The 18,059-nt window shown below is 38.7% G+C and overlaps 1 protein-coding gene across 5 annotated transcripts in view; it reads left to right on the top strand.

Annotated features, from left to right (window-relative positions):
- CYP39A1 (cytochrome P450 family 39 subfamily A member 1) overlaps window positions 1-18,059 on the top strand; it is a 68,029-nt gene that overhangs the window by 4,790 nt on the left and 45,180 nt on the right. For all 5 annotated transcript variants that reach the window (XR_009565750.2, XM_060307545.2, XM_060307544.2 and 2 more), the window contains 5 exons: window positions 692-827; window positions 3,833-4,007; window positions 5,521-5,670; window positions 6,892-6,985; window positions 16,532-16,639. Coding sequence is in view for 4 of the 5 variants with exons in the window: in XM_060307545.2 (XP_060163528.1) it covers window positions 692-827; window positions 3,833-4,007; window positions 5,521-5,670; window positions 6,892-6,985; window positions 16,532-16,639 (663 nt within the window). In the remaining variant the exon portion in view is untranslated. The remainder of the gene's footprint in view (window positions 1-691; window positions 828-3,832; window positions 4,008-5,520; window positions 5,671-6,891; window positions 6,986-16,531; window positions 16,640-18,059) is intronic.

Here is an 18,059-nt window from a genome sequence, read left to right as displayed (position 1 = left end):
GGCAGGACCCTCCACCTGTGTTAACTCAAGGGGAGGCATGGAGAATGGGTACAAATGGGTACAATTGTCTGCAGGCTCTGGTGGTGAGAAGCTGACAGTGCTCATTTTCCCAGTGAGTTACAAAGCAGGAACACCCTCTCAGAGTGGAGAGGGTTGGGCTAGGCGAACAGGTGAGTCATTTTGGAAAGTGAGAAAGTGAGCACATTACAGAAATTTGGGGATTGCGGGACATTGTTGAGTGACTACAGACTGAAGGTGAAATCAGTCAGCAGTTTATCTTTTTCTTGAACAAAGTTCAACCATAGGTTGTTTCTAACCCTCCTGATAATCTTGAAAACAGGGCTCAAATATCACAGTGTTTGATATAATTTCCAATCATTATTTCTAATTATTATTTCTACTACCAGAAAGGAAGGTACAAGCAAATAATAACACTATCAAAAGGAAGGTTAAATATTACAACAGAATAAATTAGGATTTTTATAATTTAGATTTTGCTCAGTCAAAATTTATAATTATTATGTATAATAATTATGTATATTATTATGTATAATCATAATAGTTTTTATCTTGACCGTGAATTCAGCATTGGGGCTCTTGAGGAACACTGTCTGAAGCATAACCATGGTCCAGTAACTTATTTATTAGAAATGCTTACTAATATGGTCTGTATTTATGTGTTTTCTTTCAGTATGGACCGATATTTACAATCGTTGCTCTGGGCACCCGAATGACCTTTGTTACTGAAGAAGAGGGAATTAATGTGTTTCTAAAATCCAAAGAAGTAAATTTTGAACTAGCAGTGCAAAATCCCGTCTATCGTACAGGTAAACGGTATTTTCAGATAGTTCATTTGAAATACAACATGGAATCCAAGAGCAGCTTTAGGTAACAATCACATCTTCACTCCTCTATCAAGAATGAGGCAGGCCCATTATACTGTTCTTTACAGTAGGGATAGAAAAGAGTATGTGATGAATTTAGCCCATGTAGAACAAATTATTGGCAACCTAAAACATTTGGATATCCATTAGCTATGTGTAAGAGGTGAGGTCACCTCACTGATGTTTACTTGGGAAAATATTGGCATCTGCAGCCTGTTGCAGCTCCCAAACTGTCACTAACTCTGCTCTGCCGCTGTGTATACAATGTTATACAGGCTATAGCTCTTGGCTTTATCTCATGTTGCTACTCTGCTCCTTGAAAGTAGAACTGCACTGCTTAGTAAGCCCTTTACTATGGCATTTCCTGTCATAGTCCACAGGGTTATTGAGGTAAGTAGGGCTCAGCTTCATATAATTGGTGCCCTTTCTTTCCCCATCCTCAGAGACTGCTGGACTGAATTTGTCAGCACGCTTCCAGTGTGACTGTCTGCCTTTCTTTCTTTCTTTTCTTTTTTTTAAAATAAATTTATTTATTTTATTTGTTTTATTTTTGGCTGCATTGGGTCTTCGTTGCTGTGTGTGGGGTTTTCTCTAGCTGCGGCGAGTGGGGGCCACTCTTCGTTGCGGTGCGCGGGCTTCTCATTGTGGTGGCTTCTCTTGTTGCAGAGCACGGGCTCTAGGCACACAGGCTCAGTAGTTGTGGCTCACGGGCTCTAGAGTGCAGGCCCAGTAGTTGTGGCGCATGGGCTTAGCTGCTCTGTGGGATCTTCCTGGACCAGGGCTCGAACCCGTGTCCTCTGCATTGGCAAGCAAACTCAACCACTGCGCCACCAGGGAAGCCCGTGTCTGCCTTTATTTCTTCCCAGGCTGCAGACATACATGCTGAGGCCATTTGTCCTCCCAAGAATGCAGAGCTGGTTCATTTTGTGCCTGGTTCTTTTCTCTGCTTTCACAATGTCTGTGCTTGCTTCTACCATCTTTTTTCTCCTTGCTTCCCTTTTTGCATCTTTCTTAGGTTCATTTTCATATAGGTTCTTCTTATGCGTTTCTTGCCATTAAGACAAAAAAGTTTGTTTTCAAGGCTGTCAGTTGATCAGTAGCATGATGATTGTTTCTTGTTGCTTGCATGAAAAATCACAACATGCTGGTTCCAGTTTTTTGACCCTTTAATGCTTCTTGGTATTTAGACTATGGAATTCCAGATCAAAGAAATACAAATATTTTGAAGACTCTTGATCTGTAAATTCACATATTCCTTGAGAAAAATATACCAACTTACCTATCATAGGTGTATTGAAGTGATCACGTTTTTTCACCTCTGCCTCCCCTGGGGACTTGCATGCTTAAATATTTCTGTTTAACAGATGAAATATCTTAATATTTACTCTTGAGCCAGCTTCCCATTCCTTTCAATTATTCCCCTGCCACGGAGACAATGCATGCTCAGGAAGTCCACAAATTATTTTTCATTAACTTATACAAAATGTATCCTACATGTAATAGGATGATGAAATATAAAATTAAAAATTATTTTTTGGAAAACTTACTTTGAAGACAATAAAAAAGGATTAAAGAAAAATATAAAGGAATAGTGTAATGAGTTTAAAAATTCATACTCTTAGCACCCAACCAGACCAGGTGTGAGTATCAGGAAAGGAGCGTGAACACTAAGATAAAGGCAACAGTGGGGCTAAAGCTATTGGGGTTAGTTTAGGAAAGCCCTGCTGGTGGAGGTGATATTCAAGAAGACACTTGAAGGAGAGAAGAAGTTAGCAGAATAAATGTATGGCTTGTAGGTGGGGGGGGGGGGATGATAGGGGTGGGAGGGTGAGATCAGTCAAGTAGAGAACATTCTGAGCAGATAGAAGAGCTCATGAAAATGCTGAGATGTATAAAAGAGTGTGTGTTTTCAGTATACCTGGGATATATGTTTGGAGGGAGAAAGGGCTAGCAATGTGATTGTAGAGCTGGAAAGAGGGTAGAACGCCTTGTAAACTTTGTTAAGGATAGGAAGCCAATGAAAAGTTTTAAACATGGAAATAAAATCACTAGATGTGTGTTTCCCAGAGGCTTCCTTAATCACCCCCATACAAATCATCCCTTAAGGTGAATTACCCTACGGACTTTCACTATCTCACAGTCTATGTTGGATCTTCACTTACTTTTATATGCAGGAGGTGGTTCTATGTACTAGGTGAATTTTGGCTCTAGTCTCTGCTGATCAAGGAATAGAGAGGGAGGTCTATTGACTGTTTGCTTCAAGAAGTGGTTGCCTAATTCAAAGAGTCATGTACCACAATGTTCACTGCAGCTCTGTTTACAAGAGCCAGGACATGGAAGCCACCTAAGTGCCCATCGACAGATGAATGGATAAAGAAGATGTGGCACATATATACAATGGAATATTACTCAGCCATAAAAAGAAACGAAATTGAGTTATTTGTAGTGAGGTGGATGGACCTAGAGTCTGTCATACAGAGTGAAGTAAGTCAGAAAGAGAAAAACAAATACCATATGCTAACACATATATATGGAATCTATTTAAAAAAAATGGTTCTGAAGAACCTAGGGGCAGGATAGGAATAAAGTCGCAGATGTAGAGAATGGACTTGAGGATGCGGGGAGAGGGAAGGGTAAGCTGGGCTGAAGTGAGAGAGTGGCATGGACATATATACACTACCAAATGTAAAATAGATAGCTAGTGGGAAGCAGCTGCATAACACAGGGAGATCAGCTCCGTGCTTTGTGACCACCTAGAGGGGTGAGATAGGGAGGGTGGGAGGGAGACGCAAGAAGGATGGGGTATGGAGATATATGTATACGTATAGCTGATTCAATTTATTATACAGCAGAAACTAACACAACATTGTAAAGCAATTATACTCCAATAAAGATGTTAAAAAAAAAAAGTGGTTGCTTCTTTTGAAAAGTGTTTTCTCTGTTTATAGCATCAATCCCAAAGAGTATCTTTTTAAAACTGCATGAGAAACTTTATATCATGGTGAAAGGGAAAATGGGAACTTTCAACCTATATCGATTCACTGGACAACTGACTGAAGAATTACACGAACAGCTGGAGAATTTAGGCCCTCATGGGACCATGGACCTGAACAACTTAGTGAGGTAAATAGATGCCTTATTATTTCATTTTGTTTTTTATTTTTTTGGAATAAAAAAAATTTGAAGCCTATACATTGGACTTCACAAATTTTCTGGTGGATTAATGATGTCTATCTAGCTAGGCAATTAAAAGATGCTATTAATCTTTTAAATTCTGATTAATGGGCAGTTTTCAGTTAGCATTTCAATTTGAAGGTAAGCAAATAGGCCAATAGAATCATTTTAACACGTTTTAATAATAATTTCTCCCTAGTCATTCCTTATAATTTTGTACGCGCTACATGGATTTTCCTCATATAATTGTCATGCATCCAATTTTGATAAAACATTCAGTGCAATTTGTGATCATTAGAAGAAGAGGACATTGAGAGGAGAGGGAAGAGGATAGAATCAGAAAGTAGATGACAAGGGTCCAGGAGATGTCTGTGAGACGTGACAAGGTGGCTGAGGGAAAGCCACCATGAGCCTAGGTACTGAGCCCAGGTCCTCTGAGAGGGGAGGTACTGAGAGGCAAGCGAGACAGGAGAGGACAGTGAGGGGAACCACGTAGCACCCAGCCATGTTCTGGAGCTTTCTGGCAAACGTAAGGGCTTAGCAGGGAGCTGTGAGAAGAATTCCCCGCACGCGCAGGGCGATTTGGTAAACCGAAGTTACCCATGAGGCACTTTTCCATCTCAGTGGGATGCTGGAGGCATGACCAACCATCCAGACTCAGAAATACAGCAACATCGAATAGTTTGTTAGGGTTCCAGAAAGAGAGAGAGGAAAAGTAAAAACAAAAACAAGCAACCAATCAACCAAACTTTTAACACGCCCAATATCGACAACAAAACAAAGCAAATTCTTGAATGACTTTGAAACTTGGAGGGAAAGGAGATCCTGAGAAATTTCTGTGAGGAAATGATGGTGAATAAAAATGGAATAAACAGTACTTAGTGTTACTAACCTGGGGCATATTAACAATCTCTGATATTCCCTTATTTAAGGACCCCGCAGAAATAATTTTATTCACCTGAGGGAAAACTTGCTGATGATAGATACTATATTTCAGTCTTTCGATATAGTTCAAAGTTATAGGATCCTGGGAGATACTAGGAATTTGGTGACTAATATTGCCCTTGATTCTTCATTTGGTTATTTTTGGCTGCTGTCTAAAGGTACGAACTGTATCTCAGTTATCGTTATTATTTGCTAAATAAATGCTTGTTGAAATCATATTGAATCGAGCTCTTTCTGTGTGTCATCTCACATTTGTCAGGATCTAACAATACTTGCTTAGAAAGCATTTGAAAATCTTCAGATAAATAAGACCACAATTTCAGTTACCCCTAAGTTATCTTGAGCACAGAAAGCAAATATTAAAACCTCTTAAGAATGACTTTCCCCCCCAAAAAAATATATCACATATGATTGTCTACCCTTAATATATAGCTATTCAATAATGCCTTCTTTTGTAACCTATGCTTTTCTTCTGTGGTCATTGGTTCTGACGTTTTATGTGTTTCTATCTTTGTAGGCATTTCCTTTACCCGGTCACAGTGAACGTGCTCTTTAAAAAAGGTCTGTTTCCCACAAATGAGAGGAAAATCAGGGAGTTCCATCAGCACTTTCAAGCTTATGATGAAGGTTTCGAATATGGGTCCCAGTTGCCAGAATGTCTCCTCAGGTAGAGAGTTGTTTCCTATGTTAATTCCCTGATCAAGCTCTTCTCAGCTATTCATACATTTCTCTCCTTTCTTTGTTCTAAGTAGCTATAACAGCAGTTTAAGTGGAAGAGACAGAAGCTATTTCTTATGACCAGTTTGTGTGTGTGTGTGTGAATTGAGGGAGGAACTGAAGAGAGATGGATGATTTCCTCTTATTCTCATTTTGAGGAACAAAAACAAGAAGGAGAGGGGAGAATATGAGAATGAAATGAAGAATCTATTTTGAGGCCTTTTATGCCATTTACAACTTATTATTAACACAGTCATTGCTACATCATCAAGTGTGACCCGTGTCAGAATCCGAAGTCCTTATTCTCCCTGAGGCAGAAGTAGGTGTGGTCAAATGTATTTCTCACAGTTGGCTCAGATAAAAGTTTATAAAACGGTTTGATTGCAAAGTAACACATGATATTTTAGTTTCTTGGCAGTTGGTCTGAAATGATGACTGGTCGGAAAAGATTAAAAAGCTTTTAGTCAGTTTGCTTTGCCTCACTTAACCCAGCAACGGGTCCCTGGGCAAGATTTTGATCCTGCTGTGACTGACAACAGCCAGAGCAAACTTAGACCAAACAAATCATGAGCCTGTTTTCTCTCTTTTTTTGTTTTTAATACATTTATTTATTTATCTTTGGCTGTGTTGGGTCGTCGTTGCTGTGCACGGGCTTTCTCTAGTTGCAGTGAGCAGGGGCTACTCTTTGTTGGGGTGTGTGGGCTTATTGCAGTGGATTCTCTTGTTGCGGAGCATGGGCTGTAGGCACGTGGGCTTCAGTAGTTGTGGCACGTGGGCTCAGTAGTTGTGGCACACGGGCTTAGTTGCTCCGAGGCATGTGGGATCTTCCCGGACCAGAGCTCGAACCCATGTCCCCTGCATTGACAGGTGGATCCTTAACCGCTGCGCCACCAGGGAAGTCCCCAAGCCATGTTTTCTTATTTAATGCCGGCCCTTTAGGAATGCAAATGTTTATTTGCAAAACATACTAAAATGTGGCTGCCTTGCCCCCTCAATTTTCCTTGTGGACTAATAAGTCTGAAGGTAGATTTCTCATGAAGTTCCAGCTGAAAATGAAGAAGACATTTGGAGAAATAATTAAAATTCCATAGACATAGTCCCTTTTCTGCTGTGACTTGTTATTCCTAGAGTGCTTTCAAATTAATTTATCCACATATTTTTTCTCACCTAGAAACTGGTCAAAATCCAAAAAGTGGCTTCTAGCACTTTTTGAGAAAAACATTCCAGATATAAAAACATGCAAATCTGCAAAAGATAATTCCCCGGTAAGTATTCCTTAGCTTTTTTTGCTAAAATACCTGAGACGAAAACAGTCATAAACTACGATTGTTAAAAAAATATTTTTGCTAAAAATCATGAGATGTGTTACATAGATACCATTTTTGTGCCAACCACTGTGTTGGATGTTTACATACGTTATTTTATTATTGCATCCTCACAGCAGTGAGGGAGATATTAACCCTATGTTACATAAGAAAAAAACTGAGGCTACAGACAACAAAATAACACAACAGCCTGAGGGTTTTTTTAATATTTATCGATTATACAGTTGGTTGTGTCAACAGTCACAGGTGAGAGTTATGGCAAATTAGGCAAAGATAAGAAAGCTCGACAAAGTTGACTTTTTTCTTGAGGCCACCACGGCTAATTGTTTCTTTCTTCAAATGCAACCAGGTAGTGTGGTATAATTTAAAAAGCAACGCACTGGGAGTCACTGTCCTAAGTGTCCTAGATCTGTGGTTCTCTACACGTGGTCCTTAGACCAATGGTACCAACGTCGCCTGGGAAACCACTCAGGGCAAAACGCTAGGAGCCCAGCCATCTGGGGTTTTATACACCTTCCAGATGGTTCTGATTCTTGCTAATGAATGGTTCTCAGCCGTGGCCGCTCATTAGAATCTCTGAAAGCTTTTGAAAACTACCTGATTCTCCAGACTCACCGTCTGGAGATTCCTTTTGGCCTGGACTGCCTGGGCTCAAATCCAGTCACCACTGTGTGACCTTGGGCGTGGTACCTAACCTCTTGGCCTCAGTTTTGTGACCTTGGGCATGGTACCTAACCTCCTGGCCTCAGTTTTGTTAACAAATAGTTAATATTTGTAAAGCACTTGAAACATAGTAAAGACCGTGTGAGAGTTTATCATCGTTATCATGGAAGAAATCATTTCATATCGTTTAGCATTGAAAGATGATATCAGACATTTTTGTTTGTTTGCGTTTAGTTATGATAGCAAGTGTTATCACAAACAACTCTGCTTAACACTGGAGAGGAAGATCACCTTAGAAAAAAAGGAATGTGCAAATGTTTGGGGATCTCCCTCTGGAATAAAGGGAATAGAAAGCTAGACTGGAATGCCCTTCACTGACAAACTATGTTTCAGCTAAAGAATCTATTTTATAAATGGATCCAGACAAACACATTTTTGTTTGCATTATTTTCCAGGATTTAGAGGTAAAGCCATGTGTGTATAAAAGCTGTACCCAAATAGATCTGTAATCTATAAGCCTAGAAAACAGGGGTTTTAATGCCCCAGTTAAAACTCCCCACTGACAATACTTCTAGAATAGCATTTATTTTTCTTACTCTGAAGAAATGAGGCACTTTAATCATAGGTACTCGAACTCCCGCTTTGAATAAAGACAAATTTTGACCTCTGCTGACGCTAATTCAATGTTTATGACCGGGATAGAATTCAGTTTGAACACTCATGAGCTGCGTAACTTCATTTTTTAAAAACTGTTTTGTTTCTGTTTTCCTGCAGCAGTGTTCACACAGAGTTTACGTTTTTATGCCCACAATTTTTTAAAAAATGCAGGCTAAGAAGAAAATAAAAGATTCTGTTGTCTTTTACTGCATGAGTCGATTTCAATGTCCTAGTTAAGCAAAGGACTGGAAGAAGTTTTTTGTTTTTTTGTTTTCTAAATATTATACACACGTTTTCTCATATCATAACTTTATCACGTTTCAACATGAGTGATTTCTCCCATGTTATTCTAGATATAAATTAAACTAGTATTTTCATTTACAATTAAGACTGCACCACAGAATAGCATATCAAAAGAATGAAATACATCTATAGGATCTTTCATGAAATATAAACTTTGTACCATAACAACTTGCATTGTAAGTCTGATAGAAACCAGGAGTAAATGAAAATTATACTTAAATTATTTTCAAATCTGGTAATCCATTATTACAGAAACAGTAACAATAAGACATCACTAACACTTATGGGGTACTTACCCTGTGCCAGGCGTAGTGTTAACACATTTCACAAATTCACTGCTCATTTCTTTTTCGCAACAACTTTAGTACCTGGGAAACTGGGGATTATTAAAACCAGAAAGCCAGGGATCAGAGTGGTTAATCACTTTTGAAACACTACATGCCTCTGTAAGTAACAGCAACAGCCTCTCATCATGTATTTTCTTTGAGAGTGATGTAATAGGTATTTTCTGTGTTGTAGGATCTGAAGAAAAACCACTGCGTTCTGGTGCAGTGCAGTTCTCTGAGTCCCTAACCCATGAGAGTTAAGGAGTGTGTCTCTAAGGGGCAGCATAGCCTAGTAGCTAAGATTGTGGGCACTGGAGCCAGGGCCAGCCTCGCAGGATTCGAATCCCAGCTCAACCATTGACAAGCTGTATGTCACTAGCAAAGTTCCCTAACCTAATCGTGCTTCCATTTCCTCAAATGTAAAATGGTGACAATAACAGATCTACTCCTTGGAGCTGGGGTGAGGAACGAATGCTTAAATACTTGTGAAGCCCTTAAACAGTACTTGCCTTCCAGAGCAGTGACTAGACTTTAGCTACCATTATTTCTGTTACCTAACTTGAATTAGTTAAGATTCGAAGTGCACAAGTAACTTAATGAAAATGTTATAATGTCTGAATTTGTTCCTCGTGATGGGGATGACCGTTGGCAAAGGCAAATCTGGGAAGCCTTCCAAGGAAGGAAATGCTTTCATGGAATTTGTGTGATGACTTGAGAGCAGCCATACTAGGTGACCTTGGAGAGGCCCTGATCTGACCTGGCACCGTCCATGTCAAACGTCAGTTCTCTGCATGGTTTTAGAGTATTGCAATATTTATCATATACTGGTTTGGCAATTCCCTTACCCATGATATGTAGGCTGAGAATTTGCATGGCACATGGGGGTAGGGTTTTCTCCTGAATGCTCCAGAGATCTGTGTTGTTTGCATTTTCCTAAGAGCAGATGTTAATTAAAAAAAGAAAAAAGTACTTAAAGATAACATTCGTCAAAATGGTAATGTGTACTATGTTTTGTTTTAAGTACTTTATAGGAAGTAACTCATTTAATTCTCACAACAATCCTGTGAGGTAGGGTCCATATTATGACCATTTTACAGATGAGGAAATTGAGACACAGAGAGCTTAAAGTACTTGCCCAAGGTTACCCAGCTATTGAAACCAGGTTCCCATTCCACATGTAAGGATCTTGGAAGTTGCCACTTCATCCTCACACTGAGTAAAAACTTAACAGACTGAAAAATCAACAATTCTTGAAAGAGAGGACACAGAGCAACCTGCTGCCCCCAAGACTAGAGACCAACAGGCAAATACAGGGAGTTGACATTTCCCAGAGCACAGACCTGAGAGTGGAGACTGCCGTGGGAACCTGTGCCAGGGTAGGAAAAGCCGAGCTGTAATTAATGAATTGCTAGAGGTTCAGTGCAGACAATTCTCAGAGTTCAAAACTCCACGGGACCTGGGACCCGGTCATAGAAGGACCTCCACAATACTGTGAAACTTACCTCCAGGAGGTGGACCAGTGAAAAATCCCCTAGGGCTTCTGACAGGGGAAGGGGGAAAAGAACAAGTTTGAAATATGCCACAGTGCTCTGTTCTTAACCAGGCCTGCCCTCAGGGGAAAATAGTTAAACAGAACTTAACCTGCTGGAGGATTATCAGAGCCTAACTGACCTGGGGAAGAGGAGTGTCCAGTTGCAGCCACCTCTAGCCATCCTGTCCCACCTAAGGAGGGAGAATAAGACTGAGAAACACTTGTGAAGTTCACAGTCCAGAGGCACAGGCTCATGAAAAGACAGAGATCTAATCATAAGACTTGAATGCTTCCCCTCCCCTCACACCTAACCACCACATTACTAAAGACCTATTTATAGCCATTCCTTTTATCCAGCACAACATGTCTAGCCATCAAGAAAAATTACAAGGCAAAAAGAAACCTCCACAATTTGAAGAGACAAAGCAAGCATCAGAACCATTCATGGCCGGGATATTAGAATTAACAGATTGGGACTTTAAAAAAATATATGATTAATATGCTAATGACTAAATGATAAAGTAGGCAGTATGCAAGAACAGATGGACAATGTAAGCAGAGAGATGGAAATCCTAGGAAAGAACCAAAATGAAATGCTAGACAGAGATTAAAAAAAAACCAAGTGACAGAAATGAAGAATGCTTTTCATGGACTTATTAGTAGCCTGGACACAACTGAAGAAAGAATCTCTGAGCTAGAGGAGATTCAGTCCTTGAAAACCAAAAAGCAAAGAGAACGAAGACATAAAAAACAAAAATAGAACAGAATATTCAAGGACTGTGGGAAAACTACCGAAGATGTAACATTCATGGAATGGGTATAGCAGAAAAAGAAGAAAGAGATGGGGACAGGAGAAATACTTGACACAATAATGACTCAGAATTTCTCCCAAATTAATGTCAGACACCAAACCACAGATCTTGGAAGCTCAGAGAACACCAATCAAGTAAACACCAAAAAAACTACACGTCAGCATATCATTTTTCAATTACAGAAAATCAAAGATTTAAAAAATCCTGAAAGAAGCCAGAGGGAGAAAAACAAACAAAAAAACAAAGAAAAAACCCACTATACCTATAGAAGAACAAAGATATGAATTACATCTGACTTGTCCTCAGAAAGCATGCAAGCAAGAAGAGAGTGGAGTGAAATATTTAGTGTTGAGAGAGGAAAAAACATCAACCTAGGACACTGTACTCTGTGAAATTATCCTTCAGAAGTGAAGGAGAAATAGAGTCTTCTTCAGACAAACAAAAATTGCGGGAATTTTGTTGCCAGTAGACCTGCCTTTTAAGAAATGCTAAAAGAAGTTCTTCAGAGAGAAGGAAAATGATACAGGTCAGAAACTCAGACCTCCATAAAGAAAGAGCGAGCATGAAAGAAGGAATAAGTAAAGGTGAAAAAGAAACTTATTTTTTCTATTCTTAATTGATCTAACAGTTCAGATTGATATCAACTTGATAACAGTTTGTTCAGATAATAAAATAGCAACAATATATTCAATTATATATGCTTATATGTATATTATATGTATATACATGTGTGTATGTGTACTTATGTGTGCTTATGTATAAGTGAAATGAATGATGGAAATGATACAGGGACAGGAGGGAGGAATTAGGATTATTTTGTTACTAGAAGGTACTTACACTACCTGTGAAGTGGTACAGTATTATTTTAAAGTGGACTTGGATTAGTTGTAAATGTATATTACAGACTCTACAGACTCTAATAAAAATAAAAATTGAAGTATAACTTGATATGCTAAGAAAGGAGAGAAAATGGAATCATATAAAATGCTCAATTAAAATCACAAAAGGCAGGAAAATGGTGGAATACAAAAATAAGAACAAAGAGTAAGGGCAGCAAATAGAATACAGTAACAAATATGGTAGATACTAATCCAGCTATATCCGTAATCACTTTGAATGTCAGTGGCCTAAATTAAAAGACAGAGATTGTCACAGTGGATCTAAAAACATAACCCAACTATATGTTGTCTACAAGAAACCCACTTTAAATATAAGGATACTTTATATTTAATATAGATTAAAAGTAAACAGATGTAGAAAAACATACCGTGCTAACACCAATCAAAAGAAAGCAGGAGGAGCTGTATTACTTTCAGACAGAGCAGACTTCAAAGGAAGGAAACTTATCAGGCATAATGAAGGACATTACATAATGACAATGAGGTCAGTCCTCCAAGAAGACATAACAATTCTTAATGTGTATGTACCTAGCAACAGAGTGTCAAACTACATGAGAGAAAAACTGATGGAACTTCAAACAGAAATAGATGAATCTACTGTCACAGTTGGAGACTTCAACACCCCTCTCTCAGAAATGGACACATCCAACAGACAGAAATCAACAAGGATATAATTGAACTCAACACCACCATCAATCAACTGGATATAATTAATTAAGACTACTTAATCCAACAATGGCAGAATACATATTTTTTTCTCAAGCTTATATGGAATATTCACCAAAATAAACCACATTCTGGGCCATTAAACACACCTTAACAAATTTATTAGAATAGAAATCATATAATGTCTCTTCTCAGCCCACAGTGGAATTAAACTAGAAATCAATAACAGAAAGATAACTGGAAAATCCCAAAATACGTGGAGATTAAACAACACATTTCTAAATAACACGTGGATCAAAGAAGAATTCTCATAAGAAATTAAAATATTTTGAAACAAACTAAAATGAAAAACCAACCTATCAAAATTGTGGGAGGTAGTGAAAACAATGCTTAGAAGGAAATTTATACCTGGAGGTTGAAGCAATCACCAGTGGCCAATGATTTAATCAATCGTGCCTATGTATGAAGCTTTCATAAAAACCCAAAAGGATGGGGTTCAGAGAGCTTCTATGTTGATGAACACTTGGAGATTTGGGGAAAGTGGCATGCTTCAAGCAAGCACAAAAGTTCCTTGGGGGCTTCCCTGGTGGCGCAGTGGTTGAGAGTCCACCTGCTGATGCAGGGGACACGGGTTCGTGCCCGGTCTGGGACGATTGCACATGCTGTGGAGTGGCTGGGCCCGTGGGCCATGGCTGCTGGGCCTGCGCGTCCGGAGCCTGTGCTCCACGGTGGGAGAGGCCACAATGGTGAGAGGCCTGTGTACCGCAAAAAAAAAAAAAAAAAAGAAGAAAAAAAAGAAAAGAAGTTCCTTGGCCTTTACCCCTACCTTGCCCTATACATCTCTTCCAGCTGCATGTTCATCTGTAGGCTTTATCGCATCCTTTTATAATAAACCAGTAATCTAATAAGTAAAATGTTTCAGTTCGGTGAGCAGCTCTAGCAAATTAATCAAATCTGAGGAGGGGGTTCATGGGAACCTCTGATTTATATAGCCAGTCAGTTAGAAGTACAGGTAACAACTTGGACTTGCAACTGGCATCTGAAATCCAAGGAGGGGGTCTGTGTAACTTCCAAGCCTTAGCCAGTTAGTCAGAAGCACAGGCAATAACCCGGGCTTGCAGCTGACATCTGAAGAGCAGGGCAGAGTCTTGTGGGACTATACCCTTAGCCTGTGGAACATGATGCTATCTTTGGGTAAATAGTGTTATAATTGAGCTGAATTATAAGACACCCAGATGATGAACCAAGCATTGTTTGTGGTGTGTAGAACCCCCCTCACACACATTGGAAATTGGTACCAGAACCCCTTTAGCAAGGATGTCCCCTCCCACCACTCTTTTTCAACATAGTACTGGAAGTCCTTGCTAATGCAATAAGGCAAGAAAAGGAAATAAAAATTATACAGATTGAAAGGGAAGACATAAAACTGTCTTTGCTTGCAGATGATGTGAACATATGTAGAGAAAATCCAAAAGAATCAACCAAAAAACTACTGGAACTAGTGAGTGATTTTAGCAAGGTCGTAGGATACCAAGTTAATACACAAAAGTTAATTGCTTTCCTACATGCCAACAATGAATAAGTGGAATGTGAAATTAAAAACACAATACCCTTTACATTAGCATTCCCAAAAATGAAATACTTACATATATATAAAACAAAACAAGATCTATATGAGGAAAACTGCACAACTACAAAACTCTGAGGAACAAAGTCAAAGAACTAAATATATGGGGATATATTCCATGTTCATGGATAGGAAGACAATATTGTCAAGATGTCAGTTCTTCCCAACCTGATGTATAGATTCAATGCAATCCCCAATAAAAAAACCCCAGCAAGTTATAAAATTTTATGGATTCTAAAATTTGTATGGAGAGGCAGAAGACCCAGAATCACCAACACAATGTTGAAGGAAAAGAGCAAAGTTCTTCAAAGAAGTGATGCTATCCAACTTCAAGATTTACTGTAAAGCTTCAGTAATCAAGATAATGTGGTACTGGAAAAGAATAGACAAATAAATTAATGGAACAGAATAGAGAGCCCAGAAAGAGACCCCATTAAATATAGTCAACTGATCTTTGACAAAGGAGCAAAGGCAATATAATGAAACAAAGGTAGACTTTTCAACAAATAGTGCAGAAACAACTGGACATTCACATGCAAAAAACTTAGTTGATCTTGGGTGTGGCGATGCCTACTTAGATATAACACTGAAGACACAATTCATAAAAGAAACTATTAAGCTGGATTTCATTAAAATTAAGCTGCTCTGTGAAAAGACAATATCAGGAGAATGAGAAGACAAGTCACAAACTGAGAGAGAGTATTGGCAAAATAAAGGACTATTATCCAAAATATACAAAGAACACTTAAAATTCAACAATAGGAAAACAAACAACCCAATGGAAAAACAGACCAAAAATAGACCTTGAGAGACACCTCACCCAAGAAGATATATAGATGGCAAATAAGCATATGAGAAGATGCTCCACATCACATGTCATCAGAGAAATGCAAATTAAAACAATGAGATACCACTACTCACCTATTAGAATGGCCAGAATCTGGAACACAGACAATACCAAATGCTGACAGGGTTGTAGAACAACAGGAACTCTCATTCATTGCTGGTGGGAATGCAAAATGGTATAGACTTTTTGGAGGTTTCTTACAAAATGAAACATACTCTTACCATACAGTCCAGCAATTGTGCTCCTTGTATTTGCCCAAATGGTTTGAAAACTTACACCCACACGAAAACCTACATATGGATGTTTATAACAGCTTTATTCATAATTGCCAAAACTTGGATGCAACCAAGATGCCCTTCAGTAGGTAAATGGGTGAATAAGCTATGGTACATCCAAAGAATAGAGTATTAGCGCTAAAAAGAAATGAGCTATCAAGCCATGAGAAGACATGGAGGAACCATAAATGCCTATTACTAAGTGAAAGAAGCCAATATGAGAAGGCTGCATACTGTATGATTCCAACTATGTGAAATTTTGGAAAAGGCAAAACTATGAAGAAAGTAAAAAGATCAGTGGTTGTTAGGGGGTGGGGAGAGATGAATAGGCAGAGCATAGAGGATTTTTTAGGGCTATGAAAATACTCTGTATGACATTATAATGATAATAGATATCATTATGCATTTGTCCAAACCCATAGAGTTTATAACACCAAGAGTGACTCCTAAGGTAAACTGTGCACTTTAGATGACTATGATGTATCAAAATCGTTTCTTCCTTGGTCAAAAATGTCCCGTTCTGGTGAGTGATGTTGATAATGAGGAAGGCTATGCTTGGGTGGGGGTAAGGTTTGTATGGGAAATCTCTGTACTTTCCTCTCAATTTTCTTGTAAACCTAAAACAGCTCTAAAAAATAAGTCTTAAAAAATTAAGCCAGGATTTGAACCAATGCAGTAAGAGCATTGAACCCCAGAGTCCCTACTCCCAATTACTATACTACCAGTAAGTATGTAAATCCCTTAGCATGCCTGAGATCACAAACCTAAGAATGGCAAAAATAGTAGCTTTCAGATTAAAGAAAAATGCATGATCTTTGTTTATTAACATCAATCTTTGTCACATAGCTCTGGTTTGACAATATTTATTTCTTTTAAACAGACAGTAATGCAGGCTCTGCTGGATCTCCTAGAGATGGAAACAAATGAACAGAAGAGTCCCAATTATGGGCTCTTACTACTTTGGGCTTCTCTGTCCAATGCTGTCCCTGTAAGTATATTAGTAAAGGAAGGATTGCATTTCTGTCTACTGTACTTTCAGTTTTTCCCTTCATTTTTCTTTCCGTTTTTTTTTTTTTTTAATTCTTTTCACTTCTTATCATGGGGAAGAAAAAGACTGTAATGGATTTGGTTGTGAGATAGAAAAACAAAACTGAATGCCTAAGTTAATCTGATAAGATCACAAAGGAGGCAAAGCAGAGACCTGAAGTGAATTCTGCCCTTTGAAAGGCAGCATGTAACAGGTGAAGGGAAACATTTGCACTTTGGGGTCAGTTGTGATAACACCTGTATATGCAGCACTTTCTGTACTTTCCATGTCAGGCAACACGCTTAGTATTGGTGCTGCAAAGATAAGTAAGTCTTGACCCCAGACATTTACTGGGGAGAGAGTAGGTAAACGGATAGTTCAGTTAGAATTGGACTTGAATCCAGACATCCCAGCCATAGCCATAGAATCTCATGGAGGTAACGAACACGCTGAGCCTCCATTTCCTTATTGGTAAAAAAGGAATAATAAGACTACTAGTATGGTCCTAGACTCGGGTACTTAATAAACGGTAGCGCTCATTTCTCTGCGAGATTGTTGTGAGGATTTAGCGAGATAAGCCCAGCGGCCACCCAGTGATCATGAGTTCTTTGTCGACCCCTGATCCCATTCTCCTTCTATGCACCATTCCTGTTTGCATTGCTTGGCATCGTGGTCCTGTAAGCTTCCCTATGAATGGAGCTGGTGACACTGGAACTCACGATACTTCTAAAGAGAGCGGAGATTTTTGAACTGGTTTTTTTAAGCTGTTATGAACTAGAATACAGCCATGAGATTTGTCTAGCACTTCATGTTCGATGCACAGCAGTTTGCTGCATCAGGAGGATTTCATATCCGCTTAAGCTGCACTTAAATTATTTGAGAGATTAAAGGGTAAACTTTTTATGTATTTGTTTTCTACTAAATAAGAACTTGCAACCTATCTATAATGATAAAGGTATTCATTTTTTCTTTTTTCTTTCTAACAAATAGAAATAAGATGTGTTAAGTATTATTTGTTTCTCCTTCCTCTTACAAAGGTTGTAGAGGGCTTTCTAAGTACTGATATTCTAGTTGTCTTTAACCCATTATACACTAACTGGGTAACAGAGCAGAAATAGAAATTCTGGCTTCTCTGCTCAAATGTGTGTCAGCCACTAAAATACGTATTTCATCTGGCATGGGCAAATAAAAGTAGTCTAACACTTTCCTCTTCTTTAGGTATCTCTAATATTATTCTCTGATTTTTCCTTATACAGTTTTCTTGGAAACTGATTAAGCTAGAGCAAAATTAAAAGGCAAATATCAAAACAACTCCCAAAGCAGCAACAAAACAGCCACTCCTGTCACAGGATTAATTTTCAACATCTCATTAGAAAGGCCC

Source organism: Globicephala melas, chromosome 11, assembly GCF_963455315.2.
Source record: "Globicephala melas chromosome 11, mGloMel1.2, whole genome shotgun sequence".
NCBI lineage: Eukaryota > Metazoa > Chordata > Mammalia > Artiodactyla > Delphinidae > Globicephala > Globicephala melas.
This window is presented reverse-complemented; position numbering and strand designations above follow the sequence as displayed.